The sequence below is a fragment of the Myotis yumanensis genome, unplaced genomic scaffold (assembly GCF_028538775.1).
Source record: "Myotis yumanensis isolate MYYU_CA2020_CCGP unplaced genomic scaffold, mMyoYum1.0.hap1 SCAF_4, whole genome shotgun sequence".
NCBI lineage: Eukaryota > Metazoa > Chordata > Mammalia > Chiroptera > Vespertilionidae > Myotis > Myotis yumanensis.
In genome coordinates this window covers 87,303,842-87,325,336 of record NW_027223755.1, presented here as the reverse complement: position 1 = coordinate 87,325,336, position 21,495 = coordinate 87,303,842, and the positions used below count along the sequence as shown (strand labels likewise).

The 21,495-nt window shown below is 49.1% G+C and overlaps 2 protein-coding genes across 3 annotated transcripts; one reads left to right on the top strand and one right to left on the bottom strand.

Moving 5' to 3' along the window:
* Positions 1-79: 79 nt before the first annotated feature.
* Positions 80-13,368, top strand: SUMF2 (sulfatase modifying factor 2). Of its 2 annotated transcripts, none has more exons than XM_070412872.1 (9): positions 80-166; positions 2,021-2,177; positions 6,837-6,951; positions 7,398-7,442; positions 7,775-7,925; positions 8,738-8,793; positions 10,615-10,699; positions 10,855-10,999; positions 12,207-13,368. In XM_070412872.1, the coding sequence occupies exons 1-9, from the start codon at positions 106-108 to the stop codon at positions 12,289-12,291; spliced, it is 900 nt and encodes a 299-aa protein (XP_070268973.1). In that variant the 5' UTR covers positions 80-105; the 3' UTR covers positions 12,292-13,368. The 2 variants fall into 2 exon arrangements, with proteins under 2 accessions (XP_070268973.1, XP_070268974.1); XM_070412873.1 differs by lacking the exon at positions 80-166 and adding an exon at positions 5,968-6,011 and having other exon boundaries at positions 2,112-2,177.
* Positions 10,087-21,495, bottom strand: PHKG1 (phosphorylase kinase catalytic subunit gamma 1). The gene is made up of 10 exons (XM_070412871.1): positions 21,341-21,495; positions 18,657-18,770; positions 18,005-18,183; positions 17,513-17,567; positions 15,689-15,754; positions 15,294-15,457; positions 14,820-14,910; positions 14,543-14,696; positions 14,244-14,369; positions 10,087-13,974 (listed from the first exon to the last, which is right to left on the bottom strand). The coding sequence occupies exons 2-10, from the start codon at positions 18,737-18,739 to the stop codon at positions 13,729-13,731; spliced, it is 1,164 nt and encodes a 387-aa protein (XP_070268972.1). The 5' UTR covers positions 18,740-18,770; positions 21,341-21,495; the 3' UTR covers positions 10,087-13,728.

Below are 21,495 nucleotides of genomic sequence, written 5' to 3'. Positions count from 1 at the left end.
AGAGGATGCGCCAGGGGGCAGTGAGCACCGGGACGTAGTGCGTGTGGAGCGCATGCGCAGCAGAGCGACTAGGCGTGTGTACCCAGTTCCTGGTGCTGCGGTGCTATGAGCTCCTCACTGCTGCTGACCCTGCTGTCGCTCCTGTCCGGCCCGTGGACCGAGCTAGGTCAGTGTGCTGGCCTGCCCACTTACCCCTAGCGCCTTTGTCCCAGGGATTATCAGGAAAGGGGTGGGGCGCTTTGCCCCGTGGGGAAGAGACCGTAGCCCACTTCCTAGTCCTAGTCGGCTGAGGCACGTCCCAGAGACTGCCAGCCCGGCGAGGCTAATAACAGCTCCTACTGTATTTTACTTCCTTTTTACTTTTAACTTACTATTTTGGAATCTTTCAAGCATAAAGTAAAGAACAGATTATAACTAAACGTGCCCCCTACGTACTCATCACCCAGTTTAACAGTTGCCAAATAATGGCTAATCTTGCTTCTTTGGTAACCCACTTTCCCCTCTCCTGGGATCATGCTGAAGTGAATGCAGGCGTAATACAATTTTATTCGTAAATAACTCAGCTTGAATAGCCAAAAAGACAAGTCACGGAAAAAAAACAAAAAAAAACACCATACCATTTTCTGCCTACAAAATTAACATCCAGTTAGTGTTCAGATTTACCTACTGTGTTTTTTAATTGTAGTTTACTTCTTGAATTAGTATCAAAATAAACCTTGTGCATTGCAGTTGTATGTTTTTTCTTAATTCTTTTTTATTCTGAGATTTTCCTGCTTGCCTCATTAAGTTACTTTCTTCTTTGGGTCCTGATTTCCCTCCTGTTAAATAAGGGGGTCAAGTTAAAGATCCTTTTAATTTGATTTTTTGAGGCATACAAACAGCAAGTATGGAGGAGCTCATTCAATTATTTGATGATAATTATTGTGCACTTGTGCTAGGTGCCAGGGATACACTGGCAAAATAGAGGTAGTCCTTTTCTGGAGTGCATGATATAATGATAAGAACTGATAAGAGTTCAACAAGTAGGAAGGAAGAGAGCGAAAAACAGCATGAGCAGAAGTATGGGTAGAAAGGTGCTAGATATATTTTAGAGTATAGTGTCTAGATTTACCTAGCTGGGACAGAGGGTTGTGTGTAGAGGAATTGAAAGGTAAGGAAATAAACATTTGTTGAAAACCTACCATGTGCTCAACATTTTACATGTTATTTGAATTCATGCAGCTATGCCTATGAGATAGATGCTATTCCCATTTTATAAATGAAGAAATTGAAACTCAGATTAAGTAATTTGCCTAAGGTCACCCTGCAAATTAAGTGGCAGAACAGGAATTTATTGCATGGGGTTTTTTTGTTGTTGTTGTTAATCCTCACCCGAGGATGTCTTTTCTTTTTTTTACAATATATTTTCATTGATTACAGTATTTTCATTGATTATAGAGAAGAGGGGAGAGGGAGGGATAGAAACATCAATGATGAGAGAGAATCATTGATTGGCTGCCTCCTGCACACCCCCTACTGGGGATTGAGCCCATAAACCGGACATGTGCCCTGGACTGGAATTGAACCTGGGACCTTTCAGTTCACAGGCCACCCTTCAATCCTCAGGCCAATGCTCTATTCACTGAGCCAAACCTGCTAGGGCCCAAGGATGTTTTTTCCATTGACTTTTAGAGAGCGTGGAAGGGAGGAAGAGAGACAGAGAGAGAGAAACATCAGCAGCGTGAGAGAGACATTGAATGGTTGCCTCCCACATGCACCCTGACCTGGGCCAGTGATCAAGGCTACAACCAAGATATGTGCCTTTGACCGGAATCGAACCTGGGACCCTTCAGTCCAAGGGCCGTGACTCTATCCACTGAGCCAAACCAGCTAGGGCCAGAACAAGAATTTAAAGCCAAAATTTTAAGCCTCCATTATTTTTAAGAACACTCATTTTTATGAGTATTACATATCCAAATATTGCCACTTATTTTTTACATACTCATGTATTACTGATGACACTCTTTTTTTTCCACTACAGGGAATGGGCAGGTGACAAGCATGGTTAAACTACCAGGTGGGAGATTCCAGATGGGAACAAATTCACCAGATGGCAGAGATGGTGAAGGACCTGTCCGGGAGGTGACAGTAAAACCTTTTGCCATCGACATATTTCCTGTCACCAACAAAGATTTCAGGTATATCAAGTATTCTTTCAGGAGGAGTAAAGGCTCTTTTAAATCATCATTATTTTTTTAAACAATTCATAAGTTTTATTTATTTTTAATATGTTTTTGTTGATTTTAGAAAGAGAAGAAGGGAGAGGGAGAAATAGATAGAAACATCAATGAGAGAGAAACATCAATATTGATTGGCTGCCTCCTGTATGCCCCTCACTGGGGATCAAGCCCATAGCCTGGGCATGTGCCCTGACTGGGAATAGAACCGGTGACCTCTTGGTGCATGGGTCAATGCTCAACCACTGAGCGACACAGGCTGGGCTCAAATCTTCATTCTTAATCTCTAGAACAGCGGTTCTCAACCTGTGGGTCTCGACCCCTTTGGAGGTCGAACGACTCTTTCACAGGGGTCGCCTAAGACCATCCTGCATATCAGATATTTACATTACGATTCATAACAGTAGCAAAATTACAGTTATGAAGTAGCAACGAAAATAATTTTATGGTTGGGGGTCACCACAACATGAGGAACTGTATTAAAGGGTCGCGGCATTAGGAAGGTTGAGAACCACTGCTCTAGAAGGAAACTGGCTTGTTCACTATCACATATCTTTGCAATAATACTGTGGGATAAGTGTATCTACTTTTTTTTTTTTTAAGTGAAGAATCTGATGTCCAAAAATGTTTACCTTACTCTCCGTTAGTGACAGACTTGAGCCTGTAACTCAAATTCCCTGATTCTTGAGCCAGTGGCTTTTTCATTACACTGGGCATAGCACAAGGATTATGGGCAAAAGTGACACACTCAACAGAAATTTCTTCAAAAGGGAAGAAGGGACTGGGAGAAGGGTCATACTAGCAAAGTGCCTTAAATTCCCTTTATATTTACTTTGGGAAATGGTGTTGTTTTAGGAGTCAAACATTGTGGTTCTAAATCATTCTAAGAAGCCAAGTTGAAACGCCTTAGTTTATTCAAGGTGACATGTTTTGTAACTTATCTTCAAATGGTACAGGTATGTGCCCTGGCTGGTGTGGCTCAGTTGGTTGAGTGTTGTCCTGTACACCAAATGGTCACTGGTTCAATTCCCTGTCAGGGCACATACCCAAGTTGGGAGTTTGATCCCTGGTCAGGGTGCATGCAGGAGGCAGCTAATTTATGTTTCTCACATCGCTATTCCTCCCTCCCTCCCTCCCTCCCTTCCTCCTTTTCTCCCTCTCTCCTCTCCTCTGTCTCTAAAATCAGTAAAAGCATATTTTAAAAAAAGATTTATTAAAAAAAATAGTACAGGGGTGATTATGTAGAGGGGATGGAGGAAAGAGAGGGAATGGGAAGATAATAAAGCAAATGTGGGAAACGACTTAAATGTTACATTTGTGGAGTTAAAACTTTTCAAGATAGCCAAAACCGGTTTGGCTCAGTGGATGGAGCGTCGGCCTGCGGACTGGAGGGTCCCGGGTTCGATTCCGGTCAAGGGCATGTACCTGGGTTGCGGGCACACCCCCAGTGGGAGATGTGCAGGAGGCAGCTGATCGATGTTTCTCTCTCATCGATGTTTCTAGCTCTCTGTCTCTCTCCCTTCCTCTCTGTGAAAAATCAATAAAATATATTAAAAAAAAAAAAAAAACTTTTCAAGATAAAAGGTTATGGGGAAAAATTGATTCAGGAGACACACTGAAATAAGCATAGGATTGTTGATATACTCCTCAGGCCCTTTGACTCAGTGATTCCCCCTCTAGGGATTTGTCTGAAGGAAAGAATTAAAGTTGTCCAAAAACATTTAGCTAAAAAGATGACATTGTAAACAACTATTAACAATTTAAGGATTATTTAAACACTAGAGACCCAGTATGCGCGATTGTGCCAGTAGCTCGCTTCTGCTTGCCTCAGCTGACCGCCCCGCCCGTTGCCTCTGGTAGCTCTCCAAAGCTGATTGCTCTCCGCCCCTAGTAGCTCTTGCTTGTGTGTGTGTGGGGGGGAGGGGTGGGACCAAGAGGTGCTCAGTGCACCTCCTGGTGACCTGTCATTACCACGTTATGGCCATGGGCCTTTTATAATATAGATATTGTATCAATATAATGATACTTAGCAGCCATTTAAAATCCTGTTGTCAAAAAGAGAGTTATGAGCCCAACCAGTATGGTTCAGTGGTTGAGTGTGGCTCAGTGGTTCGAATCCCTGTCAGGACACATACCCAGGTTGTAGGCTCCATCCCCAGTAGGGGGTGTGCAGGAGGCAGCTGTTCAATGTTTCTTTCTTGTCTTTCATTGATGTTTCTATCTCTCTATCCCTCTACCTTCCTCTCTGAAATCAATAAAAATATATTAAAACACATATATTTAAAAAGAGAGTTATGAGATGTTAAGTCAAGAAAGTAGCTTATAAAATAATATATAGCTTATGATCCCATTTTTTAAAACTATGTATATAGAATGTATATGCATTAAAAAAGTGGAAGTTCATTAGTTAACAGATTTTACCCATGTTTTTGTGATTTCCAAATGACAATAATTACAGGGAAGCACCTTGTTAAACAGGGTGGGAGGGTTGGGGAGTGGGGACCAGGAAGAATATGGAATGATACATATTAGTGTGATAATGGATGATTTAAAATTTCCTCATTTTTCTACAATACCACGTGTACTATTTATATGTGCTTTTATTAATTTTTTTTCCAGATAGAAAGGGAGAGAGAGAATCATCAGTGATGAGAGAGAATCATTGATCGCCTGCCTCCTGCATGCCCCACACTGGGGATCGAGCCCACAACCCAGGCATGTGCCCTTGACCAGAATTGAACCTGGGACCCTTCAGTCCCCAGGCTAATGCTCTATCCACTGAGCCAAACCAGCTAGGGCGCTTATGTGTGCTTTTAAAACATATTTTTAAACAAGAAAGTTGTTAAAATTGAAGGAGAAATCACTTCTGATCAGACTTGTACCATATCATGACAACCCAAAATAGATAGCTGCACAGTATGCACCTTTTAGATTTCAAGTTATGACCTAGTGCAGTGGTCAGCAAACTGCGGCTCGCGAGCCACATGCGGCTCTTTGGCCCCTTGAGTGTGGTTCTTCCACAAAATACTGACTTCTGTGCAAGGGCCACGAAGTTTCAATCTCACTGTACATGCGCGCCCACACGTGGTATTTTGTGGAAGAGCCACACTCAAGGGGCCAAAGAGCCGCATGTGGCTCGCGAGCCGCAGTTTGCCGACCACTGACCTAGTGTATGGTAGAAATATAATGTCACCTCTAGTAAGCCCCTAAACTTTGCTTAGAACCCACCTGACTTTGCCTGCCTCTCTGATAAAAGATTCTCAAGCTGTTCAGATGATCTCAATGCCCTCTGATGGGTGAATAATACCTTCTTATATCAGAGGGCTGGCACAGACGAGGTGATAATGAAAACCATCCATCTCGCCCTAGCTGGTTTGGCTCAGTGGATAGAGCGTCGGCCTGCAAACTGAAGGGTCCCAGGTTTGATTCTGGTCAAGGGCACATGCCCAGGTTGCGGGCTTGATCCCCTGTAGGGGACGTGGAGGAGGCAGCCGATCAATGATTCTCTCTCATCATTGGTGTTTCTATCGCTCTTTCCCTCTCCCTTCCTCTCTGAAATCAATAAAGATATATTTTTAAAAAAAACAAAAAACCATCCATCTCACCTTAGTAATCTGTGTGCTGAGATTTGCTAAACCATACCAAGCTATATGAAAATATATTCTAAAATCTCAGCAACTCAGTTTTTTTCTTTTGTTTTTGTTTTTTCAGCAACTTATTTTTATTTGACTCAGTTTCTTTATTCTATTAGATGGAGATGATAACACGTGTTCTGCCTCCCTCTCATGAAGTTAGGTATGTAAGAAAGACCTTTCAGAAAAGAAACCATTCCCCACCCTTAAATCTGCTCGGCAGCTTTATTTATAATCTTTAAAAACTGGACATAACCCACATGACCTGCAGCTGGTGAATGAGTAAACCAAATATGGTACCTCCATACAGTGAAATACTACTCAGCAATACAAAGGAACAAACGACTGATACCTTTGACAACATGGATAAATCGCAGAAGCATTGTGCTAAGTGAAAGAAGCCAGACCCAAAAACTACATCCTGTATAGTTCAATTTATGTGAAAGTATATATTCCAGGAAAGGCAAAAGCATAGGAACAAAAAACAGGGGCACAGAGGAATTTGGGGTATGTTTGATGAAACTGCTCTGGTTCTTGATTGTGGTGATGACTGTATGCTTCGTCACAGTCACAAAAGCATACACTAAAAAAAACCTGAATTTTACTGTGTATGAATTACACACATGGCAACAAATTTTTTAAAAATATATTTTTATTGATTTCAGAGAGGAAGGAAGAGGGAGAGAGAGATAGAAACATCCATGATGAGAGAGAATCATGGATCGGCTGCCTCCTGCAAGTCCCCCACTGGGGATCGAGCCTACAACCCAGCATGTGCCCTTGACCAGAATCAAACCTGGGACCTTATAGCAACAGATTTTAAAAGAAAATCTCCTGCTCAGGGTTTCAGGCGAATTCCTTGGAGTTCATGGGACCTCTGTGATGTGGGACTTATGGGATGAGGCTAGGTGAGCTCTTCTGCAGCAGGAGAGGTGAGGGTGGAGCACAGAGCCCTTTCAGCTGAGCCAAGCGAAATCTCTCTTTTCAGGGAGTTTGTCAGGGAGAAAAAGTACCGGACAGAGGCCGAGACATTCGGGTGGAGCTTTGTCTTTGAGGACTTTGTCTCCGATGAGCTTAGAAACAAAGCGACTCAGCAAATGAAGGTGAGAAAACCTGGGCTTGGAGCTGAGGGAACGGGAGTGGGACCTGGACATAGAGGCATGTGGGGCGAGGGGTCACCTGGGCCATGGTAGAAATCAGACCTGAGAGTGGGAGGCAGGGAGGAAGCGAGAGAAGCCCTCCCTGGAAGGGTCAGGTGAATACTTCCTCCCAGGAAGGGACCCCTGAGCTGGTTTCTGGATAGAGAGACTGTAAAGACCCAGATAGATACACATGGGGCTCAAGATACATCCTGCACAAGCAGAACGTCCTGACAGGCCTCCCTCTAATGAGGGCCGTGAGGTGTCAGGCTTCAGAGACTCCAGACACAGTCTCACTTGGACGCCCTGAGTCTCGGCCTGAAGGGTCTGCTCCGCCTCCTGTGTGTCAGTCGGGAAGGTGCGCATGGTGGGTTCGAGCATCTTGCAGTCATGCTCTTTCTTCTTTGTAGCCTGTTCTCTGGTGGCTTCCAGTGGAAAGGGCATTCTGGAGGCAGGTAAGGGTTGGTTCCTCCACCTTGTTTTCTACCCCTGGAGGGCTGGCTTCCCTAGCCCCCTTGCCCATCTAGAAATACTGAGCTAAAAGGAGAAGTTTCAGGAAAACAGCCAAGACACCCTGTTCCCTAGTCCTCTTCCCATCACCCATCCCATTTTTCTTGTCAATCTCATATGTAGTCTCTTCGTTCTGGACCTCTCCTCACTCACCAAGCTCTCTTCCAATTTCTTTGCTTCCCCTTGTGTTAAAAGCTGAACTTAGGTGCCCTAAGCCTAGCCTTCCTCAGACTTCCCTGAGCTCCCAGAGCCTGTCTCACTTCCTCCTGGCTGTCAGCCTGCAGGTCCCGGCTCTGGCATCCGAGAGAGACTGGAGCTCCCAGTGGTACACGTGAGCTGGAATGATGCGCGGGCCTACTGTGCATGGCAGGGGAAACGGCTGCCCACTGAGGAAGAGTGGGAGTTTGCTGCCCGAGGGGGCTTAAAGGGTATAGAGCTACCAAGGCGATTCCCCTTTGTTCTGCTCTCCATCCCGCCCTGCATGGGGGTCTTTAAAGGGTGGGAAGGGCTCATGCTCCCTAGAGCAGTGAAGGACCAGTTGCTGTTATTTTTATTTCTCATCTATCTCGGACCTATGTAAAATATGTAAAATATGGTCTTTATTTAAAATATCATAAAAACTAATAACTGGAAAAATGGAATGAAAAAAACAAAATTTTTTTTATTGTTGGAGATTCTACAGAGATGTCTGTCATGTTTCCAAAAATACAGTCGGACCAACATAGCATAGAGAAGAGAAGAGTTATCCAAACCACATGCCTTTTCCATGTATGTATAGGGGTTAATATAAAAAATTGCTCTTTGCTCATAACTTAGTTGTTCTGCAATGCTCATTAAAAAAAGTTATGAGAGTGAAATAGCAATTCACCATATCCAGCCTCTACAGTTTGAACTGTAACCAGCTATACCAATAGTCAAAGTTATTAATGTGATAAATGAGGTTGCTTGTTCATTTAGCCAATTGAAGTCCAACGAACAAGTTTCTCAATGGTTTCTCTCAATTTCTGCACTGATTTCAACATGCACTGGTCACAGGTGGTTTACAGAGGCATTGATCAGAACCACACCTAGGGTTGCACTGCCCTGGGGTAATGCAGGAGGCGGGGCTCCGAATGCAATGCAGTGAGTGGAAGGGATGGGCATGGGATATAAAAATAACCTCCTTTCGGTTCCCTCGCTCTCTCTGTCTTTCCCAACTCTTCACCTCTCCCCCCAATGCTTTCTCCTTGTTCTCCGGCAGGTCAGGTTTATCCCTGGGGAAACAAGTTCCAGCCAAACCGCACCAACCTGTGGCAGGTAAGACATGCATTCCTCACTCCTGTCCTTTCTCGGAGCACTGAGGCCTGCTGTCGGCTAGGCACTGTGTTAGGTGTGGGATTCAGAGGGCTTGTGTCCTAAAGCTGGGAAGGGAGCGAAGCCGGAGACAAGGCGGTGGTGCAGAGTGTGCGCAGGAGGAAATCACTCATTGCCCGAGAGTACAGAGATGACATTTGAGCTGATCAAATAGGATTTTGCTAAGTGAAAAGAGGAGGAAAGGGTGTTGTCAAGCACAACAGCATGCGTGTTGGCATTGTATTAGGAAAGGGTACTGTGTGTTTGGAAACGTGCCAAATTCAGAGAGGCTGGAGCATAGGGAAATGGTGGGGATGCGGGGAGTGTTAGGAGATGAAGTAGACAGTGGGTTGGAGGCAGATTTTGGAGCAGATGCGCCAAGATAGGGTTTTAGATTTTACCCTCTAGGCAGTGGGGAGCCAATGGAGGTTGTTATACAGGGGAGTAACAATATCAGATGTTGACTTGGGGAAGTTAACTTTTGCTAATTATGCAGGACTAGATGAAGCAGAGCTGCAGAAGTGGCAAGGGGTGTCTAGGTGATTATAAACACTTGAATTAAGTGAAAGTGGAATAGAGAGGAAGCCCAATGGGAGAGGCATGTCTGAGAAGATGGACAGGGTTTGGTAATTAATCGAATGTGGTGGGGTGGAAGAGAGTGGACTTAAGCATGAATCCAAGCTTGGGCAACAGAGTGATGGTGCCACCATTATCCAAATAGATAATATGCTTGTTGGGTCAGAGGGACAGAACTTGGTCAGGGTAGGATCAGCTTAGCTTAGGATGCCTTTGGGTCTTCTCTATGTTCAGTCAGAGGTTGAAAATATGAGTCTGAAACTTAGGACAGAAGTCGGGGTCAGAGCAAGTAGCTTGCGAGTCATAAGCATGTACCTTAGGAAAGAATGACCCTGCTCTCCCACACTGGCCAGGAGACGCTGTAGAGTGAGCGGAGCACAGCCTCAGTATTTTAGGGGGAAGCATTGACAGGGGCCTGAGAGGGAGACTGGACCTTTCAGATGATCTTGGGATCAGAGCTTTGCAGAAAGAGAAATCTGACATACACTGTTTGATCTTTGATAAATTAACCGTTTTGAGCCTCAGTTGCTAGTTTCTTAAAGGGAGAGGATACTTGCCTCACAACTTTTCAAGGATTAAATTAAAAGACATAAGTGTAACAGCCCTAACACATAGTAGGTGTTGAGTAAATTATAGCCCCTTCATCTTCCCTTTCATAAGAGCAATTTCCATAGAGTCGTGGCAGCTGAACCCAATTTTTAATGAGAGGTGTGAACAAGTTAAATAAATTGCATTCGCAAATATAGGTTATTTTTTGAAGAGTTTTGGTGGTAAAGAGCGAGAGATGAGAAAGGTAGAGTCAGGGCAGATGAGGCAGAGTTAAACCTGTTGGTGGTAGAAGAGAAAGAGGTGGTTCCTGAGAAGGTGGAGGGTGCAGGGCATGGAGAAGGAGAGGAAGAGCCTTTCTTCCCAAGGCTCCAAGCATGGGGTTCGAGGCCAAGGAGACGAAGTCTCTGAGAATGGAGACAGTGGGAGTGGGATGGGCTTGACACGGACCACAGCGAGCACAGGGAAACCACACACTTCCTGATCCAGCTGGAGGTCCTGGTGGAAGCTGAGGCAGCTGGTTTGGGAGCTCAGGTTGGGAACCTCGGGTCACTGCCACGTGCCCTTCCCCCTATTCCAGATGACCTTGGTTTCCCTGTGGGCAGGCAGGAACACCTGCCATGGGACAGGATGGCAAATCTTTTATCCTAAATCTCTTCTCAGGGAAAGTTCCCCAAGGGTGACAAGGCTGAGGACGGCTTCCATGGGGTCTCCCCAGTGAACGCGTTCCCCCCACAGAATAACTATGGTAAGATTTCTTATCGGTCGCCATCAACACTCACAGTGGCTGGTGGGAGCATTCTGCCTGATGGATGAGGCAGAGAGAAGCACCTGGGGCAGCATTTTCTCCCAGGGCTTTGATGGCTCATCCCAACGGGGAACTGACCCCCTGCTGTGCTGCAGGGCTCTATGACCTCGTGGGCAACGTGTGGGAGTGGACAGCTTCACCATACCAGGGTGCAAACCAGGATATGCGTGTCCTCCGGGGGGCATCCTGGATCGACACATCCGATGGCTCGGCCAATCACCGGGCCCGGGTCACCACCAGGTAAGGAGCTTGGTAGCTGAGGGCTGAGGGGCTGGAGGTGACCTCCCAGAGCACAGGTGGCACCACAACTGGTGTTGGCACTCCTTCTGCATCTCTACTTGCACCAGGAGATGTGGGTACTGAAAAGGAAGCAGGTAGCGCTTGCCAGGAAAAAGAAAACAGTCCAGGACAGCTTGTGCCTTTTCTTCGCAGCTCTCACACCCAGGGAGACTCTGTGTCCAGCATCTCAGTTACATGGGCTTCTCTTCTTGTCCTCATAAGTAGGCGTGTGGAGGGAGGGAAGTAGAATGGCCACATCAATAGGTCATGGCCATAGGTCATGGAAATAGTGACTCTTCAAACAGGCGGGCACATGGAAAATCATCTCTACAACCATTTTGATTTACAGTCAAAGTTAAAAAATGGGCCCAGGAGCGTCCTGGGACCCGCTCATTTCAGACAGGTGGTTAGTGGTGGCACCTGGATGGAAGCGTCCTAGGCTGCTGGTCCCCTGCTAGGACTTGCTGCTTCATTTGCCTGTAGATTTATTTTGGTTGATCTCCCTGCAACTCCTCCTACTCTTTGGCTCCATAAGGACTGTAGAGGCCACTCAGTATATCAGATTTGCAGGTGTTTCTTTGACCCACAAAGGCCCCTGAATTCTCTCTCTTTTAGGACAAAGTGGTAGAAAAAGTACTGGCCTAGAACCAGGAAACTGGGTTTGACATTGATTCTGTTGTGCTGTTGGAGCAGTAGTTGGCCTTGGGCAAGACATTTAACTCTTTCTAGTATCTGCTCCTGGGTCTCTAAAATGGTGAACACATCTTGCCTTCCATAGCAGTTGGGAAATGGCAAGCGAGGGAATGCACTTGAAACTTCTTTGAAAAGTATGGAGAACTGACTGGCGCTGTGATAATCTCACTAACTGCCAACAGGTTTTTTTCGGCTGAGTTATTCCTAACCACCAACAGTCACAGGCGCTAGTCATGGCCTCTCCTGCCTTCCAGCTCAGTCTCTCAGGACCACTGTCACTTCCTCCACCCAGCCCCAAGGCCGCTTCATGTCCCCAGGACTGCCCTCTGACCAGGCTTCTTTCCAGACCTCGCCCTCCACAGTCCTTGGGCCCCCCAGGTCGCAGCAGGCCCTGGGAGGTGGAACAGGAAAGTTGGGTAAGGCCCAAGGCCCCTTTCTCAACATGTTCATTCTCTCTCCCCTTCTCTGGTGGCAGGATGGGCAACACTCCGGATTCAGCGTCTGACAACCTAGGCTTCCGCTGTGCTTCCAATATAGGCCGACTGCCTGGGGAGCTGTGAGCAGCCACGCACAGCCACAAAGAGTGCCCTGTGGTACCCATGCCACTCACTGGCCACATTTCAAACAGCCAAGCTCTTCAACTTCCACCTTCTCCTCCTCTACCCCTTCTGACAGGGCACCTCTCACCTGGTGGCAGGTGGGCGGGAGAGGCCTCTCGACTCAGAGGAGGCCATGTCTCTTGGTGAAGGGCCCCAACTCACTGATTGTGGCCGGGAGCTGGGTGTTTTTATTAGAGGTCAAATATCAACCATACAGAGGCCAAGTACTCAAACAATTGGGGCAGAGTCCTCTTAAAGGCAGTGTGTTAAAATCCTTTTAAGTCTGTTCCCTCCCCCTTTCTCAGTGTCTGATTCAGGGACCTGACATTGTTTCTTAGGGTAGAATTTCCCCAGTTCTCTGTTTTCCCAGCAAATTGCTGTGGGAAGGAGATGCTGCCTTCAGTTGTATAGTGTTTCTGTGTGCCTCTGAAGGCACTTGATTTCCACTCTCTGTATGTGAAATGGAGAAATGTGGGCTCTTTAAAGCACAATTCAGTCTTTAAAGGGTCTAGGACAGTGGTTCTCAACCTTCCTAATGCCACGACCCTTTAATACAGTTCCTCATGTTGTGGTGACCCCCAATCATAAAATTATTTTCATTGCTACTTCATAACTGTAATTTTGCTACTGTTATGAATCATAATGTAAATATCTGATATGCAGGATGTATTTTTATTGTTACAAATTGAACATAATTAAAGCATAGTGATTAATCACAAAAACAATATGTAATTATATATGTGTTTTCCAGTGGTTTTAGGCGACCCCTGTGAAAGGGTCATTCGACCCCCAAAGGGGTCGCGATCCACAGGTTGAGAACCACTGGTCTAGGAGAACGGTATTAAGCAGGCCAAACTGTGCCTCCTGCGAGTCACAAAGTAAATGATACTCCAGAAAGACAAACATGAGAAGTGTCCCTTTCTGTTGTTAATTATGCAAGGGCTTCCTTACGCCTCTGGAAACCTGTCCCCTGGAGAAGGACCTGCTCCCATGGTGTCACTGGACATTGTGAGGTCAGTAAAATCCCCCGTGATTGTATATCAGACGGCTGTCTGTTTTCTCCTCACCCTGGGACCCTAAGGGAAGTGCATCCGAGGGTCAGTAACTCTGGGCCTCCCCTGAGCAGACACTGAGATGGTGGTACCACTGGGAGGTGGAGAAGCCGGAAGGCTCCTGGCGGTCGGACCACATCCAGTGCCCTCCTCTGTGCCCAGGCCCCAACTGCATTGTGATGGGAGTGCCTTTCGCTTGTGCAGAGCCTCTGAGGGGAGAGTGGCCCAGGTCCAGCGGTCCTGGCCTGGACCACTGCCTTCTCTGCACAACCTCATTCCTTTGACGAGTGTTTCTGTGGCTTCCCCTCCCTGCCTACCCCTCCCCCGCATCCCTCCTGCCAGCACCTCAGTAGTCCTCCTCAACCGGGGAGAGCAGCACAGCCTTGGGTGTGTTTTCAAAGAGTGCAGCCCGGTTCTGCTCCTGGCCCTTCTTCACCCAGTGGCCATAGATTCGGAAAGCATAGGCATCGATGAGTCGGCGCAGAGGCCGGAGGGAATAGGGGTCACGCATGATGATCTCCCGGGTCACAGGCTTCACCCGGTGGTACTGGTAGTAGATCCGCACTGAAGCCAGCACTGTCAGAGCGATCACCTGTGGAGGGAGGGCCAGGACTGAGAGCCTGGCGCGCCCCCCGCTGGGTCCTTCCCAGTGTTCCCCAGTTCCAGCCCTACCAGTATTGGCAGGCATTTAGACTGTCAGAGGACATCTGTCTTCCCTGGAGACAGAGTTCTGGGAACCATCACGGGTGGGTGGGAGGGGGAGGGCAGGTGCCCTGGAAACCCTAGCCTGTAAGTAGTGTGAGTAGTGGTCCCTGGGGGGCTTGGGCTCCAGGGCCCTGGGTGGGAAGGGAGCTTCAATACCTTGAACTTGCCCCGGGGGCTGAAGTGCCGCACTTCCTCCACGTCATACTGCTGGAAGAAGGGATGCGCTAAGGCCTCTTCTGCCGTAAGGCGGCCCTGGGGGTTCACCACCAAGAAGCGGGAAACCTGAGAGAACGAGGTGGGTAGTGAAAACAGCAAGGCAGGCTCCCTGCCAGCGCTTGAGAGGCCGTGGGCTCTCCTAGCAGACCCCTCCATCCTGTGCCTGGCACACTCCCCTCCCCGCGTGCGGTGGACTGCCCCTCGCCTGAGCCCAGGAACCAGTGGGCCTGGCCCCTCACCAAGTCTTTCACGGTGTCCGAGTAATCATCCCACTCGGGTGAGCCAAACTGGTAGTTGCCGCTCATGATCATCCTCAGCATCAGCATCTGCTTCCGGTGCCAGAAGGGCGGGGAGCCAGCCAGTAGAGTGTACATGATGACCCCTGTGCTCCACCTGGCACCAGGTGGGTGGGAGGAAGGCAGGGGGACTGGCTGTAGCTCCGGCCAGTTCCTCCCCTCCCCAGCCAGGTGTTCCGGCCATGGTGGCATCCCTGTCCCTTCCCCCCAACACACTCACATGTCCACCTCCTTCCCGTAGCCTGGGTGGTCACTGTTCATGGAGCACTCAATGATCTCGGGGGCCAGGTAACTGGGGGTCCCACAGATCTCTGCAGGAACAGTTACCATCAGGATAGGTCAGCAGGGGGCACTTGGAAGAAGAAGGTCCGAAGAAACAAGATAGAACAGAAATAGTGCTTGGACTGGGACTCGCCTAGCACTGGCCAACTTCAGGGCCCAGGGCAGGGGCCAGAGCTGGCTCGTAGGGCCACCCACTTGGGGCCTGTTGGTTCCCTGGTCACATCTAACTATTCTGGCCTAGAACTCAGGCCGTGGGAACCTGGCTCAACTCAGTCCTGAGAAGAGGACCTGCCTGAAAAGGCACCTAGCCCTGAAATGATAGGATTTTTATTCTGGGGGGATATAGAAGAGGGTCCCGGGCAATCTCTGTTCCTGGGAGAGTTGGTGAGAAAGCCAGGCCTCGTTACCGGACCTCGTAGCTTCTCTCCTGGCTTCAGCTGGCAGGAAAAGCCAAAGTCGGTGAGCTTGATGTTCATGTCATCGTCCAAGAGGATGTTCTCGGGCTTCAGGTCCCGATGGACGATGTCGAGTTTGTGCAAGGTGCAGATCACCTCCAGCAGGGCTCTCATAATCTTCCTGGGGTGGGACAGGAGCGTGTCACTCTGCTCTCCTCTGCAGGGTCAGGTGGCGGGGAGGGAGACCAAAGCCCACATACCAGGCCGACTGCACAGGAGAGAGGGCGGCTGGGACGGCCGTGCTGAGCCAAGGAGGGAGGTCACAACCCAGCGGTGCACACCCTCTGAGACCTGGGTGCCTGTCGCACTGGGGCTTGGGCAGGGAGTGGGGAGAGGGGCAGTGGACCCTCACCTGGTTTCCTTCTCACTCAGGGTGACCTTCTCAGTGAGGTAATCAAAGAGCTCCCCTTTCTTCATCCTGTGGTGACAGAGGGTTTGTAGCTGGATTGATCCCAAGACCACCCCCTTCTTAGCCTGCTCCCAGAGAGCTCTTCCTCACCCTAATCCCTCCAGAGGCAAAGGACCAGGGTCTGCAGGGAGGAGCTGGGAAGTGAGTGGAGAGGTTGTCTGGGGAGGTTGGAAGAAGAGCAAGGGAGGCTGGAGGGGTGGTATGGCATCAGTGTGAGAGTCTCTCCCATCTGTGGGAGTGACAGCATGGACAGATCTATCAGGGCCAAAATCAAGGGCTGGGAGATGAAAAACTGGCCAAAGGCCCTCCTGGCCCAAGGGCCCAGACCCCGATCAGAAGGACAGGAGTATCCTGATATTTTTCAGGCACAAATGGAATGAGTGTTGAGTGTTGGAGGAGCAGTTGTGCCTGTTAGGATTAAGAATTGCAGTTCAATCTTCTCACTTCTTAGGATGCTCTATAAAGAGGTGTCCGTTGGAAAAATCTAGTTATAACCTGGAGGGCAGCTTGGGGCAGCATTAAAAATAGATTCCCCAAGTAACTTCTTCAAAGGTTAGGGACATCTGAGCTGCCCCCAAGGACAGGGCCACTGAGCGGAGCTGGGACAGCTGCGGCTGGTCCAGTCTGGAGGGTCCCTGGGAAAGTCTCCCTGTGTTAAATAGGAAAGGTGCGTCCTGCCCCCTCTCACCCGCTCCTCCAGGGAAAGCAGTTGGATTCCTAGGGCACAAGGGATGTTGCTGGAGTCCCAGAGAGGCAAGAAAACCATTGAGCTTAGCTGCTAGGGCAGGGAGAGGGGTTCCATTTGAAGAAACAACCTAGAATTCACAGGTATAAGCCTTGCTTTATACACTATCTGTACTGTGTTCCTAAAAAGCAACATGTGAGTCCCATTTTTGTCGTTTTAATTCCAACTTAAAGACACTAGGTGAACTCACTATTAGCAATAGCAACAGCAGCAGCAGCAGCAGGTTTACCTGTAAGTACTGGGGACTGTGCAAGGTACATGAGCAGGCTCTGCCTTCTGGAGCTGGCCGTTTAATTGTACACACAGGCCAAGTTACGTGTTACTCCAAGCAAAACCACAGTAGGGCCACAATAGGAAACGTTCCAACAATACAAAGTTTACCTGAATAATTTTCTCAAGAAACCCAGTCCCTAAATTAGCTGTTATATAGGGAGAAATCAAGACACCACTTTAACGGTGAGCCATGCAGAGAGATTTCTGTTCTTCAACAAGGACTCAGTGGAGTGGGGAAGCAACGAGCCAGCGAGTTCTTTTTGCTGGGAACCTTTTCAAACAAAAAGGGCAATAATACCCTGGCCAGTGTGGTACAGTGGCTAGAGCATCAGCCCAAGCGTCTCAGGCTTGATTCCCAGTCAAGGGCACATCTCTGCATTGTGGGTTCACTCCCTGGCCCAGTCAGGTGCATGTGGGAGGCAGCCAGTCGTGTCTCTCTCACATTCCGCCCCCCTCCTCTCCCTCTTCTCCAATCCCTCCCTCCCTTCCAATCTCTCTAAAAGTCACTGGCAAAAAGTATCCTTGGATGAGGATTAACAAGATAAAGAAAGAAAGAAAGCCTCCAGCCCATAAGTGGTGGACCCAGGATTCAAAGCCGGGCAGCCTGACCCCAGGGGCTGACCTGCCTAAAGCACTTGTGATCCTACTTGGCATCTACAGTGTAGGGCTGGCTGCTGGATGGGAGACCACAATAGGAAGTTCTCTGATTGAGCCTCGGGGTATGGCTGGCTCCAGGGCTGGGTACTTACAGATCAAACACCAAGAAGAAGAAAGTGTTGGTCTCATAATTGTCCTTCAGCTGTACTGAAATGGAAATGGCTGGCTTGCCTCAGGGAGCAGAGGAGCCTGGGCAGAGGCAGTGGGGTCTAGAGGCAGGGGGAGGAAAGCTGCTGGGGCTGACTGCACAAATGAAGGGGGTATCTGGATGCTACTCCAAGGAGGCCCCCCAGGGGAGGGGGCAGGCCCAGTGACTTCACACCCCACTCCCCTCCCCCGCCACCTGCGGGTGACCCCTTCTGTCTGGCTGGGAGAGGAGGCTTCGAGCTGAATCCCCGGAGCAGTCTTCCTGGAGGTTGGAGCTGGGAACCTCAAGCCTCAGGGACTGGGCCGGTGGGCCTCAGGGTGCAGGAGACACCCTGGACAATTCTGGCTAGCTGCATGGTGGGCTGCACTCCCTGACTTGGGTTCTCAGGGCAGAAGCAAGGTGGAGCACCCCGCTGTGGCTGGGAGCCAGCACTCACCGATGTTGGGGTACCCTGACACCTTGCGCAGGATGTCCACCTCCTTCAGCGTGGCCTCTCGCAGCTCCTGCACCTCCTTGGGGCTGAAGCTGCCCCCGCCGGTGACGTCAATGATCTTCACAGCATACTCCTTGCGCGTGGGCTTGTGGATACAGCGCCTGACGACACTGCTAACTCCCCTGGGGGTGCAGAGGACAGGTGGTCTCAGCGGGTGCCCCAAGTCCAGGCCACAGCAAAGATGTCCTGCCTTGTCCCCCAACTCCCTGGGAGCTTTTGGGAGAAGTAGGATGCTGATGAGTCACAAGCCTGGTCTCAGGCCTCTTAACTCCCAGTTCAGCGTTGGTTCACACATAGAAAGAGGCCGTACACTCTCAAGGCCGTAGCTTCCTTTGACCCCTGATCTCTGACCCTGGCCCAAAGCTGGGTTTGGATGTGCTTGTCACCAGCGTCAGTCAGGGTTGCGGGAAGCTCTTTGCCAGGAGAGGTCACTGATCTGGGTACTCACACCCTACCTTCCTGGTCAGGAGGGGAAGACCCAGACTGAGGGATGGAAATGGCCTGGGTGCCCAGGGTCCAGCAGAGATTGGCCCAGAGGTTGGCAGAGCTGGCTGGAGCCTAGGACAGCGTTTCCTGGGGAAGGTCTGGGCCTTACCTGCCCAGGATCTCCTTGGGCTCATAGTTCTCATAGAAACCCTCTGTGGAATGTGAGTCCAGCTGCGCCTCGTCCCGAGTCATGTTCAGCTCCTCGGGGTGCTTCTGAAGGGCTCTGAGAGGGAAAAGAAAGATGCTGTCAGCGCTCCCAGCCTGGGGGATGTGCTCTTTGAGGGTGGGAACCGGTTTTCACCCATTTTTGTCTCGCCTGGCACAGGGCTGGACTATTGTGAATGTTCAAAATGAATGTTTGAGAGTTGAAAAAATGCTTTGAAAAGAGTCGAGCATCGTTCTTCCCACTGGCTGTAAACTCTTGCGAGTCCAGGAGACCATGTTTCCCTGCATGTTCTCACTGTAAGCTGCTCCCCCTGGGGGAGGGGATAGTCAGCCAAGCCCAGGCCTGCGGGGACATCGGGACCCAAGGTTAGCTCTGAGGAGGCCGGCACAGCCTTGATTTTAGAAAGAACCACCGAGGCCCTGGCTGGTTAGCTCATTTGGTTAGAGCAGTGGTTCCCAAAATGGGCCACATGCCTCCCAGGGGGGCAATTTGACTTTTAAGGGGGGCAATTCAAGAATGAGTTATTAACAGTGACTTTTTTGCATTTCTTATGGTTCTAGGGGCCTCATATACAGTCTATAAATATATATTGTGACCTATTTATGCATTTCAGTTCTCTATTATATGTTTTGAAACTTTATTTGCTATTTTTTCATATCACTTCATATTATTTTTTAACAATTTCTTAGTGATTTCCTCAGTACTTCAACTGTCCTTTTGTTCTTTCATTTTTCTCTTTCATGGATGCCATGTTCTTTGGAAACTTGTTTAGACCAAGTTAATGGCCTTTTAGGCTTCCTCCACGTGAATAGGAGTTCACTTTTTAAATAATAAGAATTATATGTCACGGGGGTGGGGCGGGGGCATCAGGATTTTAGAGATGCTTAGGTGGGGCATGGCCAAAAAAAGGTTGGGAACCACTGGGTTAGAGTATCATCCCAATATGCCAAGGTCGTGGGTTCAATCCCTGGTCAGGGCACATACAAGAATCAACCAATGAATGCATAAATACGTGTAACAACAAATCTATGTCTTTCTCCCTCCCTCCCTCTCTCTCTAAAATTAATCAATAAAAATACATTTAGACAGAACCACAGAGAACGTCTCCAGAGGGCAAAGTAAAGTGGCTTCCTTTCCTCTTTGAGGACATGAGGCTGGTCCTGCTTTCTTCTGCCTGCTCTCTGCACTTGTGGAAAAGGTAGAAGCCGCACAATGTCATCTTCTTAATATGCTGCTCTTACAGCCTCTCTTTATCTACCCCAGTCCTGTCTGACCCTGAAAACGCCCCTTCTTTCAGAACATGCTCTTTCCTCATTTTGTCCTTACCCTGGACTTTCATAACCATCTTTCATACCTTCATCCTTTTATATTCTTTGAAAAGCACTGTGCCAGATGCCCTGAGGGATGCAGAGCTTGATGGGGGAATTCTGGTCCCAGCCTCCGCTATCACTTGTCAGTGTGTGCTGTCATGTCCCCCATTAAGCTGTGATCTTGTCTAGGATGTCCCAGCCCCAGCCATCCTGCCCCTCTGTATGCATCCAGTGCAGGCACGTAGCAGGAGCTGCTCCCGGAAGGTGAGTTGATGGTGGAGGTATTCTTTTGGCGCAGGGTCTGTCAGCAGAATGGCCCATGTCCTACTAGCGATGGCCCGTGAGCCCTGAGTGGTCCTGCCACAGTGTGGGGCAGTACAGAGCCAGGACATTCAGGCCTGGACAGAGGAGCTAAGTTCCGGATACTGACCTTGGATGAAGGGTTTGAGAAATGGAGAAAGTCATCCACCAACAGGAAGAACAGCAGACAGAAAATGGGCACAAGCTGCCACTGAGCAGGGCCCAAACTCTTCTAGTCTCATATCTACTGCCTTTTCCGGGCCCAACAAGGCCTGGCTTGTCACAGGGGCTGATTTGCTGACCAGCCAAGCTGCAGCCCTGGCTGCCTCAGGCCTCGGGCTGGCGGTTCCAGGAAGCCTGGTGTCCCCACTGCTGGGTGCCTGGTTATCAGAAGCCTCCTGCCAGCAGCAGGCTGCTTCTGTCCTGTCAGCAACCCCAACTGAGCACAGGAGAGTCTGTTCCCTGTAACATCAAGTTCATTTCCTGGCAAGTCCTTATAAGTTCTCAACACTGCGTAGCACCAGCTCTTTCCCTTCCCCCAGCCCTCCCCGGGCAGAGAATACATCTGGACCCACCCAGGATGCCATCCAGCTGGGGATGCATTCCACGGCATGGCCAGGTCCAGCTGGTTCTGATGGCATTCATCTCTCTTGGCATGGGCTGGGGAGGTTTCTCTTGTTCCCTCCTTTGGCTCCAGGCCTTATTGGGGCTGTTTTTATGCGTCTGTTCACTGCCTCCACCTGCACCCCCACACTCTTCCCAAAACCCTTTTGAAAAGGGTCACCAAATAGGTTTAATCCTTTCTGGAACATACTGTCCTTTCCAAAACTCAGTCTGATTCAGTCACAGGGACCCACTTTCTAAACTCTGGAGTCAATGCCGCCTCTCTTCTGGTCCACCTGCCTTCAGAGGGGAAGTGGGTCTAACGGACTTCGGGGTTTCTACTTCTCTAACCCACAGCCTCCCCCTAACCCTGTCTGCCGCCTGGTTTTGTCCATCACTGGCCCAGCTACTCACCGTTAGATCCTCGCAGGCCCTTGAGTGGACTTGACAGGAATCTCAAAGGTCCCAGAGCCCCTTGGAGAGAGGGGACAACAGAGGACTGCAGTGTGTCCTGAGCCGACAGTTGTGGCCGGAGCAGGATATTTTGCTGCTCTTCCTTCGTGCTTTGC

Coding starts and splice junctions, on each gene's coding strand:
- PHKG1 (XM_070412871.1), bottom strand. CDS start 18,739: ATGACTCGGGACGAGGCGCAGCTGGACTCACATTCCACAGAGGGTTTC. Junction 18,184..18,656: donor CCCAAGGAGATCCTGGGCAG/GTAAGGCCCAGA, acceptor CTGCACCCCCAG/GGGAGTTAGCAGTGTCGTCA. Junction 15,458..15,688: donor CTGAGTGAGAAGGAAACCAG/GTGAGGGTCCAC, acceptor GTCCCACCCCAG/GAAGATTATGAGAGCCCTGC.
- SUMF2 (XM_070412872.1), top strand. CDS start 106: ATGAGCTCCTCACTGCTGCTGACCCTGCTGTCGCTCCTGTCCGGCCCG. Junction 167..2,020: donor CGGCCCGTGGACCGAGCTAG/GTCAGTGTGCTG, acceptor TTTCCACTACAG/GGAATGGGCAGGTGACAAGC. Junction 2,178..6,836: donor GTCACCAACAAAGATTTCAG/GTATATCAAGTA, acceptor CTCTCTTTTCAG/GGAGTTTGTCAGGGAGAAAA.